General features: G+C 45.5%; 1 protein-coding gene across 2 annotated transcripts in view; it reads left to right on the top strand.

Moving 5' to 3' along the window:
• COPS7A (COP9 signalosome subunit 7A) overlaps positions 1-19,593 on the top strand; it is a 99,139-nt gene extending 79,546 nt beyond the window's left edge. For both annotated transcript variants that reach the window (XM_085619833.1, XM_085619834.1), the window contains exons 6-8: positions 12,160-12,265; positions 13,342-13,505; positions 17,952-19,593. In XM_085619833.1, the coding sequence (XP_085475959.1) occupies positions 12,160-12,265; positions 13,342-13,505; positions 17,952-17,991 (310 nt within the window). In that variant the 3' untranslated portion in view covers positions 17,992-19,593. The remainder of the gene's footprint in view (positions 1-12,159; positions 12,266-13,341; positions 13,506-17,951) is intronic.
• Positions 19,594-20,700: the final 1,107 nt, after the last annotated feature.

Consider the following 20,700-nt stretch of genomic DNA (forward strand, 5'->3'; position numbering starts at 1 on the left):
CAGAAGAGTAAATCTTCTGAGCCTAAGGGTTCGGAGTCGTAACTTTTGATCCCGAAAACAGCAACCAAAGACAAAAAGACTCCACCAAAAGAGCCTCAGTCTGACGCTCCACCTTCGGATCCTAAACAGAAAGAACTGGTAATACATCCAGACACTGGACATATCCATGCCAAACTACCCGAGAAAAGGAAAATGGGCCTGCAGGAGGATTACCACATTCCTCCGAAGAGGAAAAAATGTGGGTACTAACCTTTCTCCACCTTACATTCCACCTCCTTCGCCCACTGATCCAAATTTACTCATCACGCCCATAAATTCACCACCACAACTATCACCTGACCCACAGGATGAAGGGGATGAGGATAGGCCACAGGATACTGACCCATGGGAAGATTGACACTGACCCAAACACGGATAATGACTGATTTATATCCGTCCAGACCCTCACCACCCGACGACAGTATAGAATACATTGAGCTACTTAACAGGGCTGCTCATTATCATGGGGTGGAGCTGCATAAGGAGGCTTTAGAAGAGGATTTCTTATTCAAAACCCTAAGTTCCACTCAGAAAGCTACTCATACACTGCCAATGCTTAAAGGGATGCTTAAGCATAGAGATGAGATCTTTAAAGATCCTATGAGGATAAGAATCCTTACACCCAGGGTGGAGAAAAAATTTAAACCTGCACCCACTGACTCCACCTACATCAAGAGTCAGCTGCCTTTAGACTCTTGTGGTTTCCAACGCTCGCAAGAGAGCTAACTCACAAACCACAGGTGAGGCCCCTCCTCCTGATAAGGAGTCAAAATAAATTGAGGCCTCGGGCAAAAGGGTAGTGTTGCAAGCAGCCAATCATTGGCGCATTGCTATTGCTCAAGCTTTGTTAGCTCGCTATGATAGGGCGCATTATGAGTTAGAGAAGTTAATGCAATTTCTGCCTGATGAGCATAAATCAAAGGCATTTACCCTCCTTATTCAGGAGGGTAAATTAATCACAAATACCTCCATCAGGTGCGCCTTAGACGCAGCAGACACAGCAGCCCGAGCAATAAACACCAGCGTACTGCTACGCAGGCATGCTTGATAGAGAATTTCAGGATTCAAACCTGAGGTGCAAACCTCTATTCTCAACCAACCATTTGACAAGGAACACCTGTTTGGCCCAGCAGTTGACACTTTGCTGGAAAAAATTAAAAAAAGACACTAAGGTCGCCAAGTCCATGGGGGGTTTGCTGTTACCTTCAAATACGGGTTCCTTTCATCGCTATTTTTACAGGGGTGGCTCCAAGAATATATCCATAGAGAATCCCTCCTGCTCTTACAAGGGCAATAACCAGTTGCACTCATCAAGAGGCTATTTTAGAAGTGGGTTTAGAGGAAACAACGGTAAGGGCAGAGGCAACTCAACACGCACTTCCCCCGCCAAAAAGCAGTGACTTCCTTCCGCTAACCCCGATCATTCCACTCCTGTTGGGGCATGTCTCTCCCAATTTCTACCTGTCTGGAATACAATCACCTCAGACAAATGGGTTCTACAAATTATCCAATATGGTTACTGCCTGGAACTTACAGACACTCCCCCAAACATTCTTCCAAGATCCCATGCAATGTCACAAGAACATCACGCCCTTCTCAAGCAAGAAGTTCTCACTTTGTTGGAGAAAGTAACTATAGAACCAGTCCCGCTACAATATCAAGAGTCCATTGTATACTCCCTGTACTTCTTAATTACCACGAAGGATGGCTCTCTCAGGCCTATACTAGACCTCAGAATTAAATCTATACATTGTCGGACCACTATCATATGGTGACATTCCAACAGGTGCTCCCGCTCCTTCAGCAAGGCGACTTTCTGTCCACTCTGGACTTAAAGGACGCCTATTCCATATCCCAATACACCCTGCTCACCGCAAATACCTCAGGTTTGTGGCAGCAGATCAGCATTATCAATTCAAGGTGCTCCCATTCGGAGTAACTACCGCACCCAGGGTTTTCACCAAATGCCTGGCAGTAGTGGTAGCTCATCTACGAAGACCACACATTCACGTCTTCCCATACTTGAACGACTGGCCCATAAAAGGCAGCTTGCAACAAAGCTGTCTAAGTCACACTCACAAAACAGTGCAGTTGCTCCACGATCTTGGATTCACAGTAATTCTGTCCAAGTCCCATCTCCAACCAACCAACACACAAGCATATTTGGGAGCCACTATAGATGCACAAAAGGCTCTAGCCAACCCCAATCCGGCCAGAGTCCACAATATGCAGACTTTACTCTCTGTTTCAACACTCCTTGCCAGCTTGAGTGTTCATGCAGTTACTAGGGATGATGGCGTCTTGTATCCTAATAGTCCCTTACTCAAGACTTCAAATGCGTCCACCGGAGGAATGCTTAGCACGTCAGTGGAACCAAGCTCAGGGTCTGGTATCAGATCTAGTGTTGGTGGACGGCCGCACCGATCGCTCCTGCAGTGGTGGAATATACAAAACCTTTCAAGAGGTCGGCCCTTCATCAACCCAGTTCCACAGATCGTGCTAACAGCAGACACACCGCTCACTGGTTGGGGAGCTCATCTCCAGACGCACACAATTCAGGGCATGTGGGGCTTACAGCAAAAGCAGCTTCACATAAATCATCTAGAGCTTGTAGCGATTTTTCTAGCGCTCAAAGCATTTCAAGTTCATCTAGTAGACAAAGCTGTTCTGATTCGTACAGACATGACAGCAATGTCCTACATACAAAAACTGGGGGGGGGACACACTCTCTCCAGCTGTCACAACTAGCACAGACCATCTGGAGAAGGGTCATACGTCACAAAATATATCTCTGCGCAGAACACCTTCAAGGAGTAAACAAACCGATTGCAGATCTGCTCAGTCGTCAAAGACAACAGATCCACGAATGGGAACTCCACCCTCAAGTTTTCCTCCCATTCTTTCAGATGTGGGGTTTTCCAGACATAGATCTGTTTGCCACAAACCTAAATGCAAAATGCCTAAGCTTCGCATCCAGGTATCCGCACCCATTGTCCAGAGGCTATGCACTGTGGATGAATTGGTCAGGGATACTTGCCTACGCTTTTCCGCCTCTCCCACTCATTCCATGAGTGGTTCGGAAACTCAAGAGAAGCGTACCTGACACTAATCCTAGTTGCTCCCATATGGGCCCGTCAACCATGGTTCACAACCCTGTTGGAGCTCTCAGTAGTTCCTCACCAAAAGCTACATCTCACACCCAATCTCCTCATGCAGAGCCGTGGAGAGATAAGACATCCAGATCCCAGTCATCTCAAACTTGCGATCTGGCTCCTGAAGTCTTAGAGTTTGGCTACCTCAATCTCCCACCAGACTGCACGAACATCATCAAAGAGGCTAGACGTCCTACCACAAGAGCCTGCTATGTAGCAAAGTGGAAGTGGTTTGTGATATACTGTAATAACAATAAAATCAACCCGCTTGATGCTTCAGTTCAAAACATTATATGTTATTTATTACATCTGCAGCGTTCAAATTTAGCGTACACATCCATACACTTACATCTTGCTGCAATAGCTGCATACCTCCAGAATAGACATTTGTCTCTCTTCAGAGTGCCTATCATTATAACATTTATAGAGGGACTTAAAAGAGTCATTCCCCCAAGACTTCCACCTGCTCCAGTGTGGAATCTCAACAGTGTCCTCACCAGACTGATGGGTCCACATTTTGAGCCATTGCACAGATGTGAGCTGCAATTTCTCACTTGGAAGGTAGCTTTCCTCATAGCTATCACATCACTGAGGAGAGTAGGTGAGCGTCAGGCACTAACCATAGAAGAACCATTTTTACAAGTACACATAAACAAAGTGGTTCTTCGGACCAACCCTACATTTCTACGCAAGGTCATTTCTGCCTTTCATATCAACCAATCTGTTGAGTTGCCTGTGTTCTTCCCTCAACCAGATTCTGTGGAAGAATGTGCTTTACACACCTTAGATGTGAAAAGAGCAGTTCGAGGCATGTGGGCTGCTGAATTCATATCTGTGCATAGATCGCCGCCTAGTGTTGGGTCCAGATGTTTGCACGTTGTTGTCCTGGAAGAGTCTTCGAAGTATCCTGGGATAGGTGACTCCTCCCCTGGACTACAGTGCGCATGGGCATCCTCTCCATCCTCAGATTGTTTTTTTCCGCCATTGGGTTCGGATGTGCTTATCTTGACTCAAGTTAGGAAAAACTTTTTACAGGCCAAAAGGCCTTTAGTTCGCGTCGGTACTGTTCCCGATCGGTATCGATAGTTATTTGTTAGTTTACTAACTTCCAGAAACCAACTTTTTCGCATCATACCCGACCATCGACCCGACATCGACGATGGAATCGAGGACGCCCTTCAAGCGGTGCCCTGTATGCAATGCGAAATATCCCCATGTCGACGTCCACCCGGTGTGCAACAAATGCCTTTCACCGGATCACGACGAGTCCACATGTATGGCCTGTGCCCGATTCCGATCCAAGAAGACTCTCCGGAATCGTCGAGCAGCGAGGCTCGAAGCGCAGAAAGCGGCACCGGCCCCGACTGACATCTTCAACGCCGAGGACGAAGATGTGCAAGACGTGGAGAACCTACCCTCCAGCCCCGCTTCCGAACACGACTCCGGATCGGAAGACGTCGAAGAACAACTCTTTCACAGAGACGAAGCCGACACCGAGGTAGGAGACTACAATGAGGCCTTAGGGGCCGAAGAGAGTAGCTCCGGTGACGAGCAAGGCCTACCCGAACAGACTTTGGATATCCCAGTGCGTCAGTCTGTGGCTCCGGTCGAGGGATCGCCTTCGGGCCTTACCCAAGACCTATCCCGCATCCATTCGGCCCCGCCCTCTGGCCCGGCCTCGGACATTCAGCGGCAGCCTATACTACCCAAAACGGCTGGTTTCCCTTCATCGAAACCGAAAGCCGTCTCGGTTCAGCAGAAACCGAAACTGAAAGTCACACTGGTCGGATCGAAGCCCACCACGCCTTCGACGCCAGCCAAACCCGTCGGCACCGACCGCACCAAACGGGACTTCGGTGCCGAGCTTGCAGCAGCCGACGTCAGCACCGACGCACGGAAAAAGACCATCGGTACCGCCAAGCCGCCTCGGCTCCCGGCACCGAAACAATCGGCTCCGACCACAAAGGTCAAAATGGCTGCTGGATCTCACACCACTTCGAAAACAGCACCAAAGGCACAATCATCGACGCCGTCGACAGCTACTACCTCTCCTCGACTCGATGACCCCGTGGCACCGAAGAAGTCCACGCCTGCCTCAACGGAACCGGTCGGCGCCAAAGAACCGTCTGCGTTCCAGGTGCGGCAAGTTTCAGCATCCTTGCAACGCATCAAAGATAAGGCGGCCCTCCAGGACACATCAAGCTCCGAGCCGAAAAAGGCTCAAAAAGCTTCTCCGGCACCAGCCAACATCACTTTTGGCCTGCCACCATCCACGGCGCCAAAACTGTTCGAAATCAGAACACGTGTCACCCACACCAGGATCACACCTGCAGAACACTCTCCTACGGAGACGTCGCCTTCACACATCATCGATGCCGCAACAGGCAGAATGATGCTTCACAAGAGGAAGATAACTTCTGAGCCAGCTTTGGACTCCTACCGGATCCCACTAAAGAAAAAGCTGCCAGTGGATTCAGAACCACTTCTTTACGAGCCTCTCCATGCCTCTTATCAAGATCCACAGTCCTTCTCTCCGACACACTCCGACACAGACGTTTTGGAGGACTACATGGGTGACCACGTCCCCTACCCCGGAGAGATGGACCCTCAAGGCCAACAGGACCCTGACCAAGCTTGGGATGACCCTGTAGACTCGGGTGCACCTATGGATACACAGGACCCGCAACTCTATGGAGCAAAAACGTCTCCCACAGAGGACACTGCCGCATTCAACGCCCTCATTGAACGTGCTGTGGCCAATCATGGTGTTCAACTCCACTCTGACACCATCGAGGACGATTTTCTCATGGACACTTTCGCATCCTCAGAAAAACATGTTAAAACTCTACCCATGTTGAAAGGTGTCCTCAACCCAGCAAAGGACATTTTCAAAGAACCCACCAGGGCCAGAGTAATAAACCCCAGAATCGACAAAAAATATAGGTCAGCGCCTGGGGATCCTACCTATATTAGAGGACAGTTGCCTCTGGATTCCATAGTAGTCGCGAATGCTCGTAAACGGGCGCACTCGCAGACGACTGGGGATGCCCCTCCCCCGGACAAAGAGTCCAAGGTGTTAGAGACCTCCGGCAAACGGGTTGCAGCCCAAGCAGCTAACATATGGCGTATTGCCAATACTCAAGCGCTCCTGGCTCGCTACGACCGAGCGCATTATGACACACTAGAAACATTACTACAACATCTCCCTGACCAATACAAAGAGGGAGCAGAGATCCTCATCAGAGAGGGACAACTCCTCACAAACGCATCCATCAAGTGTGCACTGGATGCCGCAGATACAGCTGCCAGAGCCATAAACACTAGCGTCATGTTACGACGACACGCCTGGTTACGAATCTCCGGATTCAAACCTGAGGTGCAAAATAACATCCTCAACCAGCCGGTCAACCCAGACTACTTATTCGGGCCAGAGGTTGACACCACACTAGAAAAAATAAAAAAGGACACAGACACTGCAAAGTCCATGGGGGCTCTCCAAACGCAGACCTTTCGGAGTGGCTCCTTTCGTCGCCCCGGTAATAGAGGAGCAGGTAGAGGACAGGGGTCACAGCAAACCTACAACAAGGGCAACACCCAAAGTACCTACGATAAAAACACCAGGGGTGGATATCGTGGTTCAAGCACAAAGGGCAGAGGACGCGGATACGGCAATACCAGATCCTCTCCCAAGAACAAACAGTGACGCCCTCTCCCTTCCTCCCGACCACACAACACCTGTCGGGGGAAGGTTGCAAAAGTTCCTGGCCACGTGGAACTCCATCACCACGGACAGGTGGGTCAAAGATATTATCAAACACGGTTACTGCCTAGAATTAACCTCTACTCCACCCACAATACCCCCAAAACACCGTCCTATGTCCTCAGAGCACTTAGCGCTATTACAGCAGGAAGTGCTAAGCATGATGCAAAAAGGCGCAATAGAGGTCGTACCCGTCCACGAGCAAGGTACAGGGGTGTACTCCCTGTACTTTTTAATACCAAAAAAGGACGGGTCACTCAGACCTATACTAGACCTGAGACCCCTCAACCGCTATATTCTTTCGGAGCATTTCCACATGCTCACCCTGCAACAAGTCCTCCCACTGCTCAAACAGGGAGACTTCCTGGCCACACTAGACCTCAAAGATGCGTATTTCCACATACCCATTCACCCATCACACAGGAAATATCTCAGGTTCACTATTCAAGGGCAGCACTACCAATTCAAGGTTCTTTCCTTCGGCGTCACAACAGCACCCAGAGTTTTCACAAAGTGCCTAGCTACTGTGGCGGCACATCTACGGAGGCAGCACATACACGTCTACCCTTACCTGGACGACTGGCTTGTTCAAGCAAAGTCAGCCCAGCAATGTGCCAGCCACATGTCCCGCACCATTCACCTCCTTCACAGTCTGGGGTTCTCACTAAATTACCCAAAATCACATCTCCAACCCGCACACGTACAACAGTACCTAGGTGCGACCATAGACACTCTGGCGGCCACAGCTCAGCCAAATTTAGTGAGAATCAACAGCATGCAAATGCTGATTTCCAAGTTCAAACCACAACACTCCCTTCCCGCGCGAGTGTTCATGCAGTTGATAGGCATAATGGCCTCCTGCATTTTCATAGTCCCACACACGAGACTACATATACGCCCGCTTCAAGAGTGCTTAGCACGTCAATGGAACCAGGCTCACGGACAACTAAAAGACCTAGTGTTGGTGAGCAGTCGGGCATACAACTCTCTGCATTGGTGGAATCCACAAAACCTTTGCAAGGGCCGACCGTTCCAAGAGCCTGTTCCACAGATAATACTGACGGCGGACGCGTCTCTCCAGGGATGGGGAGCTCATGTACTCAACTACACAGTGCAGGGACTATGGACAACACAACAAAAGAAGATGCACATCAACCTTCTAGAACTGATGGCAATCTTCCTGGCTATGAAAGCATTCAAAGTACACTTGTGCAACAAAGTCGTGTTGATCCGGACGGACAACATGACCGCCATGTACTACATACAGAAGCAGGGAGGAACACACTCTCCACAGTTGTCTCATCTGGCTCAGAGCATGTGGAAGTGGGCCATTCAGAGGAACATGTTCCTCATGGCGGAACACCTCCCCGGCAAGGACAACCAGATGGCGGATCTGCTCAGCAGACACAGCCACCAGATGCACGAGTGGGAGTTACACCCATCAGTACTCCAACCGTACTTCCAGCAATGGGGTCATCCAGAGATAGACCTATTCGCCACAAGCGAAAACGCAAAATGCCAAAGCTTTGCCGCCAGGTTCCCACATCCACAGTCGCAGGGCAATGCGATATGGATGAACTGGTCCGGCAGATTTGCGTACGCTTTTCCCCCAGCACCGTTGATACCGCTGGTGGCTCGCAAACTCAGACAACACTCACTGACACTCGTCCTGGTTGCTCCAACGTGGGCACGCCAGCCATGGTACACCACTTTTCTCGAACTTTCCATGGTGCCGCATCAAAGGCTGCGAATCAAACCCGCGCATTTGACGCAGAACCATGGAGAGATTCAGCACCCAGATCCGCAACAGCTGAACCTGGCAATCTGGCTCCTGAAGTCCTAGAGTTTGGCTACCTAAACCTGCCACCTGACTGTATGGACATCATTAAGGAAGCTAGAAGACCCACTACCAGAGCTTGCTATGCAGCCAAATGGAAAAGATTCGTCATCTATTGCAATAATAATGACATTAACCCGCTAGACGCATCCATCCAAAACATAATTTGTTACCTCTTACACCTATACCGATGCAATCTGGCGTACACCTCGATACGTGTCCATTTGACCGCAATATCAGCCTATCTCCAGAACAGGCAGCACCTCTCTTTATTCAGAGTGCCTGCCATCAAAGCATTCTTGGAAGGACTCAAACGAGTAATTCCTCCAAGCCACCCACCGGCTCCGATGTGGAACCTCAACTTGGTCCTCACACGCCTGATGGGTCCACCCTTTGAACCTCTACACTCATGCGAGATTCAATTCCTTACCTGGAAAGTAGCTTTCCTAGTAGCGATCACTTATTTAAGAAGAGTTAGTGAACTCCAGGCACTAACCGTTCAAGAGCCATTTATACAGGTTCATGCCAACAGGGTCGTACTACGTACCAACCCCAAATTCATGCCCAAGGTGATATCGCAGTTCCACATGAATCAAACTATTGAACTGCCTGTTTTCTTTCAAAACCCACAAACTGTCGCAGAAAGAGCACTCCATACACTAGATGTGAAGAGAGCCCTCATGTACTATATCGACAGGACTAAGATCTTTAGGAAGACTAAACAACTTTTCGTTGCCTTTGCCCCACACCACAAAGGTAACGCTATCTCCAAAGCAGGTATAGCCAGATGGATCGTTAAATGTATTCAAATTTGCTATCAAAAGGCTAAACGCACATTAACGATTCCCCCACGAGCCCACTCAACACGCAAGTTAGGGGCCACCATGGCTTTCCTGGGAAACATCCCTTTGCATGATATATGTAGAGCAGCCACCTGGTCCACTACACACACATTTACCAAACACTATTGTGTAGATGTGCAATCAAAACAGCAGGCAGCTGTAGGACAGGCTGTTCTCAAAACTCTTTTTCAGACCGCTGCAGCTGGCACTGGTAGCCGCCGCTAATAGGAGGTACTGCTATGTATTCTATGCACAGATATGAATTCAGCAGCCCAGATGCCTCGAACTGAATATGCTACTTACCAGTATGCATCTGTTCTTGGCATGTAGGGCTGCTGACATTCATATCGCCCTCCCTCCTCCCCGGCGCCTGTAGCAGCTGCAGCTCTCAGAATTACTGTAAGCATGTTCATCACTTTCTGTATCTACTCCATCACTGCCACAATGGCGAAAAACAATCTGAGGATGGAGAGGATGCCCATGCGTACTGTAGTCCAGGGGAGGAGTCACCTATCCCAGGATACTTCGAAGACTCTTCCAGGACAACAACGTGCAAACATCCGGACCCAACACTAGGCGGCGATCTATGCACAGATATGAATGTCAGCAGCCCTACATGCCAAGAACAGATGCATACTGGTAAGTAGCATATTCATTACTCTACTACATAGAAAGGACAAAACCTCTCCGTAAGACAAAACAACTATTTGTGGCTTTTGCTCAACCACATAAAGGCAATTCCATATCAAAAGTGGGTATTGCATGGTAGATAGCCAAGTGCATTCAAACATGCTATGCAAAAGCAAAACGAACATTGACAATCCCCCCTAGAGCGCACTCCACACGTAAGCTAGGGGCTTCTATGGCACTCTTAGGAAATATACCCATAGATGGCATCTGCAAAGCTGCAACATGGTCTACAGCTCACACATTCACAAAACACTATTGTGTGGATGTGTTAGCAAGAGAGCAAGCTAGTGTGGACCAAGCAGTTTTACGTACACTATTTCAAACGACTGCAATAGCTGCAGGGTAGCCACCGCTTTGGGAGATTACTGCTGTATAGTCTATGCAAAGCATGTGATCTACAGCTAACATGCCTCGAACCGAAAATGCTACTTATCCAGTATGCATCTGTTCTTGGCATGTAGAGCTGTAGATTCACATGCTCCTACCCGCCTCCCCGGGCACCTATACCTGTTGCAGTGACATCTTACTTAGACACATATATACATGGACATCTCTTTCTACTACTCTCTCACTAACTCCATTATCACCCTCTGCGGGAAAACAATCTAACAATGGAGTCGATGCCCATGCGCACTATCACCGAAAGGAGGAGTCACCTACCTTGTGACAGGAAAAGACTTCTTCGAAGAAAAACAAAGTGCAAACATCCGAACCCAACACTAGATGGCAGGAGTATGCAAAGCATGTGAATCTACAGCTCTACATGCCACAAACAGATGCTTACTGGGTAAGTAACATCCATATATATATATATATATATATATATATATATACGTTTGTGTATATATGTATATCTTTAAGGTATATAGATGTGAAATTAAGAATTGGAAATCTATACTCCCCTATATTCAATAAACATTTAAGATTTTTATTTTCTACATGTTGACTACACTATTAAGGTTGAAAGCTATGCCCACCTCAATATTCCAAATTGGAAACATCTGCTAAAGAGTGGGCCACAGGTTCTAATGCCAATTACAATTAGTGGAATAAACTACTCTCTTTAGATATTTGAAAATAATTTACAGATAACAGATTAAAATCCCAAGGAACCTAGCTCAGTGATACTTTAAGGGTTATTTTTCAGCAGTTCTTGTGGAACTATAGCCTACATATTTCAGCCCTATTAAGAAACTGTAGGTAAATAAAGTTTTTACTGTAAAGAGCTCTAATGTCTAGAGGCCTTTGGGTGCTTTATAAATATACAAACACTAAAATATGTGTGCAAAGTGCATACCACCGCTGTCGGTCATGGTTAAATCAGTGGAGTAGAAAGCATGTTGCGGGAATGCGAGTAACTTGCAGGTGATACAAGCCATTCACAGCAGCACAGATCAGAAGGTTAGAGCACCTGCTGGAGTTCTGCATGTAGCCTCCTGGTCACAGATTTGAATTCAGGTACACCAGAGTAAGCCCCTCAGTCCACTTGCAGGTTTTCAAAAAACATAACTAAAAGGCATTTTCATTTACAATGGCAATAGCTCAAACTCTTGCAAATGCTAGACCTATTGCATTGCAAATGCTTGTTCATATGTGGCACAGTTCAGAGCATCACTGTCGGGCAGAGTACTCCAAGAAAATAAAGGGCTAGAAGGGTAAAGATTAACTTTTTGGTATTAGCCAATAGGGCAATCACCATACCAAGTCTTAAAGCATTCACACAAAAGATATCTATGCTCCACATCACACCTAATGCAAGGTTCAATGTTCATAAGCCGACCACCCCCAAATCTTACTGTTTTTCTCACTGTAGCTTAAATACTCCTCTCACCCTTTCAGGTGCCAGGGATGTGAGGCTATGCTTGGTGGAATCGAAGAGCAAGTCAGCCGTGCCAATCATCAGAAGGAGCAGCACCTGAGTGTCACCCAGCAGATCGAGGCAGAGGTGGGTATTCAGGGTTATGGTGGTATAGTGTCTTTGGGTGGTATGGCATGTACGATTGTTTAGAAGAGGTGTGGTATCACCATTAAAAGGGGATTCCACAGATGTAGCAGCAGGTGCTTTTTGAGGGAAGTGTCGCAGGTCATTTGGTGAGCAAGGATGACAAACTTACTGAGAGTTATTGATCATGAAAATATACGGAGTATTATTGCTTCCTGGCGACAAGTAATCATGCAAATTGAAAAATGTCTAGTATGGCAAAATTCCTTTGTAGCCCTTGGTCCCTTTTGTTTACAGGAATAGACTGAGATTGCAAGCTCAATGGTAGCCATCAACCACTAAACTAGGTTTAGATGAAGTCTCTGCACGCTATTATATATAACCTTGCTATAAAAATAGAAAAGGGGCCAGAATGGCAGCCTCCATGTAGACAGCCAGCCAAACAGATAAGTAATGGGCTTTCTTCTCAGATGTGTGGCTATAAGAGAGGAGTCCTTGGTTATATAGACAGATTAGCTCCCTGTGAATCAGCAACCAGAAAGACAGGACATTGAACTGAACCGAAGGGTAAGCTCCCTAGAATGTCTTCATTTTGGAGACCGAAGCACTAGAGGGGAACAGTGTATTTGAATCTTTGGCCATAGAGAGTTGCCCTGTGGTTTGGCACTATTGAGGCAGAAGAGGTTTCAGAAGTGAGTGCCAACAACAATAGAGGCAGAAAGAGCCTCGAAAGGGCAAGCTCATGCATAGCAAACAAAAAATAACTACCTGTTGCACATACTATTTGAGGTCACCTATGCGAACTCCCCTTGGTATGCCTAGGATAAGTGACAGCCATTGTTCCTCTCAAGTGTGGAACCTATATGGGAGTTTTCTGCTGTTTCAGACTGTAGAAAGGCTGAGATGGCATGCTGCCTATCAGTTGATCAGCCACAGATGTGAGAAAGACTAGGTACCCAGAAATCTTTGCAGGTACAGGAGTGTTTTGATTTTATAGCAAGAACACAGTTGGGATGCGTCAGGAGGAAAAGAGGTGGTTGCCAGGAAGTTATTACAGTTTGCGTCTTTTTCATCTACAGGTGGCGAACTTGAAGAAGACCATCAAGGTGACAACTGCTGCAGCCACGGCAGCCGCAGTGGCAGTGACCTCACAGGACCCTGAACAACACATGGTGGAAATGAGGGAACCCGCTGCCGCTTCCAACCAGAGGCAGCCCAGCAAGAAAGCTGCGAAGGGCAAAGGGTGAGGCATGGCTATAGCCCTCTACCCCTCCCCGCCCCCAACAGGAGACTCTTCACTGAACAACTGATGGGGCAGGGGGACGTTTGTGACGCCCTCCCCCTCCCTATATGCTCTCCTACCCCCATGAACTCTTAGCATGAACCAGTCAGTCTAGACTCTCTCCTCAGGTGCCGTCTTGGGTACCAGTGCTCCTTTAATGGAGTGAGGCGATTGGCACATACCTTTGTCAAAGAGTACTTGCTAAATGGATGAGCCAATGTGTTGCTGTCTTTGCATAAAATGGAGTGTTGAATGATGTTTTATTGTACAATTAAGTCTGTCTGTTATCTGTGAATTTTCATAGCATGAGGTGGGTTAAGATGTATTTATAGAGTGCAGCATCATGGGGATTAATTGAATTTCATTTGGCAAGACTATTGAATAGAATGGAGGGAGACAGTTTGTCGAGGTTTATAGTGTTAATGGAGTTTGTGTTGCTTAGTTGATCTGTGGAGTGATGAGACAGCCATTGTCTTTAAGTTATAAAGGGAGCACTTGCTGAAGCATTTGCTTGTACTCATTGAATTCTGTTGGCTCACATCTTATGAGAATCAAACGACCCGATTGACAGATCTCTTTGTATAGAAGTGGTTATTGGAGAAGAATTTCACAGGTCTACATCTCTGGGTAGCTGTGAGAGAGAACTGCTGACATGTGGAACATTCATTGCTCAAGTCAATATAGAGTAGCTAAAGAGTAGGATTCAGGTGCCTGATTGGTTGATGTTGTAGAAGAGGTGATTGCATGAGTGAGTGAACAGAGGTTATTATGTTTTATTAAAGTCCATGAAAAATGCATTTATGATATTTCTTTGGTGCAGTGTGTTTTGTTTTTCACTGCTCATTCCTTTCCCACCTTTTGTCTGAAACATGAGGCATTCTGGGGATCCCAGGGAAATGTTACTGTGGGGCGAGAGCAGGCCCTTGTGTGATGTTACCCTAAATAATAAAGGCCTATAAACTTGCAAAGAAAGACTCCTTTGTGATTGAAAAAGCACCCTGTGTGCAACAGGATAGTCACTTGGAATAATCACTTACAAAAAGTGAGGGGCTTCAAAGCTGACCTCCTGATGTCAGCGCACCATGATGGAGACAAGAACACAGCTTCACCTAGCTGTAAAGAGTACACAGCTCCTGGAGAGAAGACTGACAAAGTAGTCTTCTTACATTGCATAAAGATGGGGAGGCAGCTTTCCAGTGATGCATAGGTCTTTTATGAGGAAAGCATCATCACCTCGGTCTCAAAAGTCAGTGAAATGGCAGAGATGGGGTGAAGTCCTAATAAGTGTCTAAAGCTCCTGTATCCCTCCCAAATGCCAATGATGACACTCCCATTTTTCTTGTTAATAACAATAGTTAAGTGTCCTTTTCCTGTTGTTGAAATAAGTTATAATTGTAGTTTGGCAGTACTCTAGTTGGTGAGAATGAGATTGATGGTCTCTTCAGGTTAGTGATAGTTCCTGTAGTTGCTATGTGGGGCATGTTTCTTTAGGAGGGCTCAGGGTTCAGAAATATGTGGGATCTACTTTCGTAACTTTAAGTACAGGTGGGTGTATTTTGGAGTTCCATTTGTTGGATGTTGCGGTTGTGAAAACATTTTCTTTCCAAAATGTATTGTTTGTGGAACGGCCTGTGGACGATGTATTTTGGAACAATTTGTTACAAGAGGAGTTTGGGTTGATGGCCTTTGAAGAGTCCTCGGTTGCCTGAAGGATTTGCAATGGGTGTACTTTGTAGTGTCTGTCTGAGGAAGAATGTTTGAGTTGGTGTTCTTATTTTGTCGTAGAGTTGGTGTAAGTTAGGGGGTTTCTAAGTGGTGGAAGGAGCTGAGGCAGTAGATTATCTATGCAGGTTTTTCTCAGAAGATGTATTCGTAGTAAAGGCTCTAAACCAAGAAAATCGCACTATGCCGGATCTTATTTGAGGAAGGCATAGAGTCCAGGTTTATTGATAGCAGAAGGAAAGTGAATTGATTCTCCTCCTTGAAAAGTCATAGCTGCAGGAACTGGAGGTACATATTGAATTTTTTTTAGCCATTTATTTAGGGTAATTACCTTTTGGTACCCATTTCATCAGCTTCAGGCTCTTTCAGGGTTCTCTGGTAGGAAGAGGGGTACTTCATGCTGTTGGAGATGCATTCTGTATAACTTTTTTAGTGAACGCAGTTAGGATAGGTGTTCTTATCAGGTACCCCTGGAGGTTGAAGAAGATGGGGTTGGTGCTCCTTGTAGGATTTTCCATTGGTATTGGAAGATGGTGTTGATTTGTTTGGAAAGGCTATCATCAATGTAAGATTTGAGCTATCTTCTCTTTGTAGTAAGAAGTTCACATTGATGCTCTGACTATAATCTCTTTAGGGGAACACAGATTTTCAGATTATCATTGATGAAAGATCTGGGACAGATGTCATACGGAGATTACCTTGTGGGGAGTAGAAAATGGGGGAACATCCTTATTAGAACGAGTAGGGGTAGATGCTTGTTGTAAGTGATGTACTTTGGAATCAGTGTGTTTAGGGGAGTCTTTTAAAGGGCTAAATAATTGAGTCAAATGCTCTTTAGAGATTACTTTGTTGGGGACAATGTTAGGTTAGATTAGATTCTCTGTGTGGATTCTTTTTGGGAGGGCCTTGGTTTAGCTAGCCTGTATATTGTAAATGGAAAGAAATGTGCTGTTAATGGTTTTAATTTTCTCTCACCAGGATGCAGGTTAATAAGTGGCCCTTGGAGATTGTTTTGGTTAAAGGATGAGGATTGGTGTACCTGTGGGTTTTTACTGGTTACTAAAAATAGAATTCTGGTTGTTGCTCTTTGGATGTACTGTTTTTCAGAGTAAGTTTGAATCGGCAACTTTGAAAGTTATCTGGCTGTGAAGAAGTTGGATTAAGGGACGCTGTGGAGTTTCTGTAATTGGCAGGTAGCCTCTGCAGGCATGTTCTTGATGCTTAATGCATTAAATAGTAGCTGTGACATCAGCATACACACACTCTAAATCCAATTCCTGCTAGTAAAAATGTGAAATATATTGTTGCTAGATCTAACCCATCCTCCTACTCTAGGCTGTCGTTAGATCATAAAGAGAGAGGTGCTAACTCTTAGCTAACTCTGTTTTTATATCCAGACTTTCAGGGCCTTGAATAATCCTTACAGTGAGACGAATAGAGGTCAGTTGAGGGTTGATAATAACTTCTGTGCTGTCATCTTATTATGTGTTCATATGTTGTTGACAGTCAGTGGGAGGTCCTTTTGCAAAACCACTTCTGTTTGATTTACACATTGTATGCATCTGTAGAAGTCTCAAATTTCAGTGTGTTTGCTGACCCATAATTGTCCAAAAAGGTACTTGAGTGTTCCATGTTTTGTGAACAAAGGTAAGAAAACAGGCTCAATGTAAGTTTAATTGAGAAGGTGGTTTGGTGTGTGCTAGGTTGAAGTGCAGTGGTTTGGCAGAAGTTATGTAGGATGTGTTTTCATAGATACTTTGATCATGTAAAGATAGATTAGATATTCTAACTTTTTCTGCTTGGGAACAATTTGTATGAGAAACATTTTGGAGTTGGGGGTTTTGAGGTTCATCAGTTGGGAAGGAGTGGGATAGAGGCTAATTTGATATCCTGCCATTAAGAATACATTAAATCACATATTGACTTTTGACAAGATAAATAGGTTTAGATGCTGTTAGGTTATGTGACTGGGTACATATTTTTGTTGGTTTGGGGGTAAAAGCTCATCGGACATTTTATTTGGGAATGGACGTGGCCTTTTTAGGGCCCTTGGTTGGTATAGACTTTATTTTGGGTGCTATCTGAGCAGTAGAAGCTGATGTCATTATTTTTTCAAAGTACGTAGTTGATGGAGGAGCTTAGCTAGACTTTCTTCCGCAATAATCTTTTAGGAATGTGTCTGGGGTGGAGAACTTATTTGGATGTTGCGAGGTTTAAAGGCAGTTTGGGTTAAGTATTGTTGAGGTTAAGTGTTGGCTAAATATGTTTGCCGATTTAATATTTGGCAAGAATTTGGTCTAGTTTTTTTTTATTATTTCTATTTCTGGAGAAGAGATTGGTTAGATGTACTTTAAAGGTTGTCTTGTTATGAGGATCTACCTTGGAGGTTTTCTAGTTAGGAGGGAGTTGGGCTAAACGTTCTTTGGTGGTACTGATAGGAAGTTTTGAAAGTTCTTTTAGTGTTCCACAAGGAGGGTACAGTCGTCTCAGAAGGCTCTTCTGATGAAATGGGGATGATGGGGTAAAGATATTTTGAGGGGTTTTACATTTCGTTCTATTGTGTTTAAAATCTGGGAGGATGAACACCCTCTTAAAGTTCTGAACACTGTGGAAGGGGTGGGTGGATGTTATTTGGAGGTTCTCTCACTGACTTGGATTTCTTCTGGTTTTTGTGTTTTATTACAGACTTCGGGGAAGTGCGAAGATCTGGTCCAAGTCAAACTAGCCACCACTTTCAATCTTCTTAGCGAGCAAGAGAGGAGAATTTAGACAGCATGAACTGGAGGAGAGAGGGACGGGGAAGAAGAGGAGATGGCAATAGTGTTGGAGGATGTGGCGCGAGATTGCATTTTTCAAAGGAAGAATTGAGTTACGCTTGAAGGGAAGGGTGAAAATGCAGTGGTGAGTGAAGAACAGAAATAGACCTTGAGAAGTGTAAAGATGCATTAAAGGTGGTAGAACCGGGAGAGAGCAATAGAATGAATGAGAGGGGGCACAGAATGAGCGTGAAATTAAAACATTTGCACAAACTTAGGCCCAAAAGGCATGGGCTTATAGATGTCTGGCTGTAAGGTGTAAGGATGGTGAAAATAAACATAGGAGAGAGGACATGAGATGGGGAACATGAGGGAACGGATAGTAATTTGAAGAGCCCCTATAAATCCCCATGTCTTCATCTGCTATTGTCTTTTTTACCTGTAAATGCTCCATACTCTACCTTTACTGTGATCTCCCTCTTGCTTCTGGACACCTTTGCCCCTCTCCTCCTCTATTTTTTCTTTGTTCTCCCCCAAAAACCCACCTCAAGAGGAAAATTTTAGAACCTTAAAGACAGTGGCTGATTTCAGGAGGTCAAGGTGAAAAACAATGGAACTTTGATGACCGTTGGAGCAAGAAACCTTGGCACAACCGTGTCCTTTGATCACCACTGGAGCACCATGCTACCTCTCACTCTGCCTTCCACCCACATCATCTGCACTAAAGATACCGTGGACATCGAAAAAATTCTGTCAATGCCCATGTGACGAAAAACTTCAAGTGGCATTCCCTTGACCCTCTACCCCACAAACACCTACTTCAATGCATGGACTTCTCAAAACCTGCCACCAGCACTGTACTGGCTGTGCCATCAGTGCCTAGAATTCTGGGAGGATTGATATCCACCGTGAAAACCGAGATGAGACACCAATCAGTTTATCCTAATGCTACCCTGTGACAGACAACCTTAGCTATCACACAAAAACTGGGATTAACATCCTCTAGTATTGCACTGAATTTTGGGATACACAAACTCTGCCATTGCTAAGCATTCTGTAATGGACTAACTCCAACATCACACCGAATTCTTGAATGGATGACCTCTGAAATTGTATACAATCCTAAAATACAATGCCTCTCCTTTCAGATAGATTTCTGGAATGGACGACTGTTACTATCACAAGTAATTCTGTGGGCAAGCATGCCTGCCATGGAATGCTGGCATGAATCGCCTCCTTAGGATACATTCCTGGGATGAGTGATCTATAACCCAGCATGGAACCTGGGATGGATACACCACATTGAACCCTGGAATCTATGAAGTTCTCTACATAGGTCTCTAGGATAGTTGACCTCACATTCTACAGAGAACAAAAAGATGATCCTTCCGTTCTGCTGCATGGAGTCCAAGTAAATATGATATCCACAACCACCACTGCATGGAAACCTAGGAGAACCTATTCCACTACTAACTGCACTTTGTGAAAATTATTTTTTTCCTTTAATTTGGAATCAGTTTTGAGAAAATATCTAAATATATATCTATATATGTCTATTAAAGAATATACGATAACCCGGCTGTCCTAGTTCTTTGTACCTTTCTTATTTTTATTTTGTTGGTATAAGCAAGCAGGGTTTGTGTTACAATAGTGAGGCAACATTATGCAGTAGGGTGTGGTGGGACAGTCTTATTGAAAGCTATATGAGGTCCAGAGAGGGGGACAGGTTTTACAGTGAAGTGAAGGACAACGGCTGAGTGCCTGAAGGAGAATAGTTTAGTGCAGGACGGGGGGGACAGGTGGAGTAGAAAAAACACAAATACTTGAGGGTGCTGGAAAATGAAAATGGGCAAGTGACTTAGAGTGCACTGTGGAAGTGGGCAGAATGTGTTTGCAGGAAATGAAGTGAATTAAGTTCACTTAGGAGTGGTAGAGAATACTGGAGACATGAGTGAGAAGTAGTATGACAAAGTGACATTGTGGCAGAACAAGCTAATGTGTAGATGAAGGAGGACTGTGCAAGGGAGGCAGACAGCCGGAAAGAATGCAGAGTGCTTGAAGAAAAATACCAGCAGAAATGGAGACTAGGCCTATCTGCTCCTACAGAAAAGGTGTAAATGCAACAACCACTAAGTCCTGAATTCTAAGGAACCAAATAAGTTACCAGTTCCAGCTGCTTCAAAAAAAGACAAAACCATCACCACTCCAGCATGATGTACAGTCTTTAAATCACACGTTCTATCTTGCCAAGGCCAGGACACAAGCCTGACTTGGGAGAAGTGGCTGTTCACTCTCAAATGATGGAAGCAAGCAAGGTCCTTCCCAAAGAGAATAAACAACCTGCAGGGGTGTCCAGATAAGCAGAGATCTGCCTAGAATTTCCTTTTGCAGAAACCTGTGCTGTTGAGACGACTAGTCTCTTCAGTATGTTTTTGACTTCCAAAAACTGGTAAGTTGTTGCCTAGCAGTAGGTTTTGTGTTGAAATTTAAGGTTAAAAGTGTGTAATGCCATGTATCACGTGCACATGCTTGGTACAATTTAGCAATCTCGTGTGAGCCTTGGAACATTACAAGTCGTTTTTCTTCAAAGAAGTTTCAGTTTCGAGGTGCCTCGCAACACCTCATTAATACCCACAGTGTAACAGTGAACAGCACCACCATGGCCAATTTGTCATCCT

This window comes from Triturus cristatus, chromosome 7 (genome assembly GCF_964204655.1).
Source record: "Triturus cristatus chromosome 7, aTriCri1.1, whole genome shotgun sequence".
NCBI classification, from domain to species: Eukaryota; Metazoa; Chordata; class Amphibia; order Caudata; family Salamandridae; genus Triturus; species Triturus cristatus.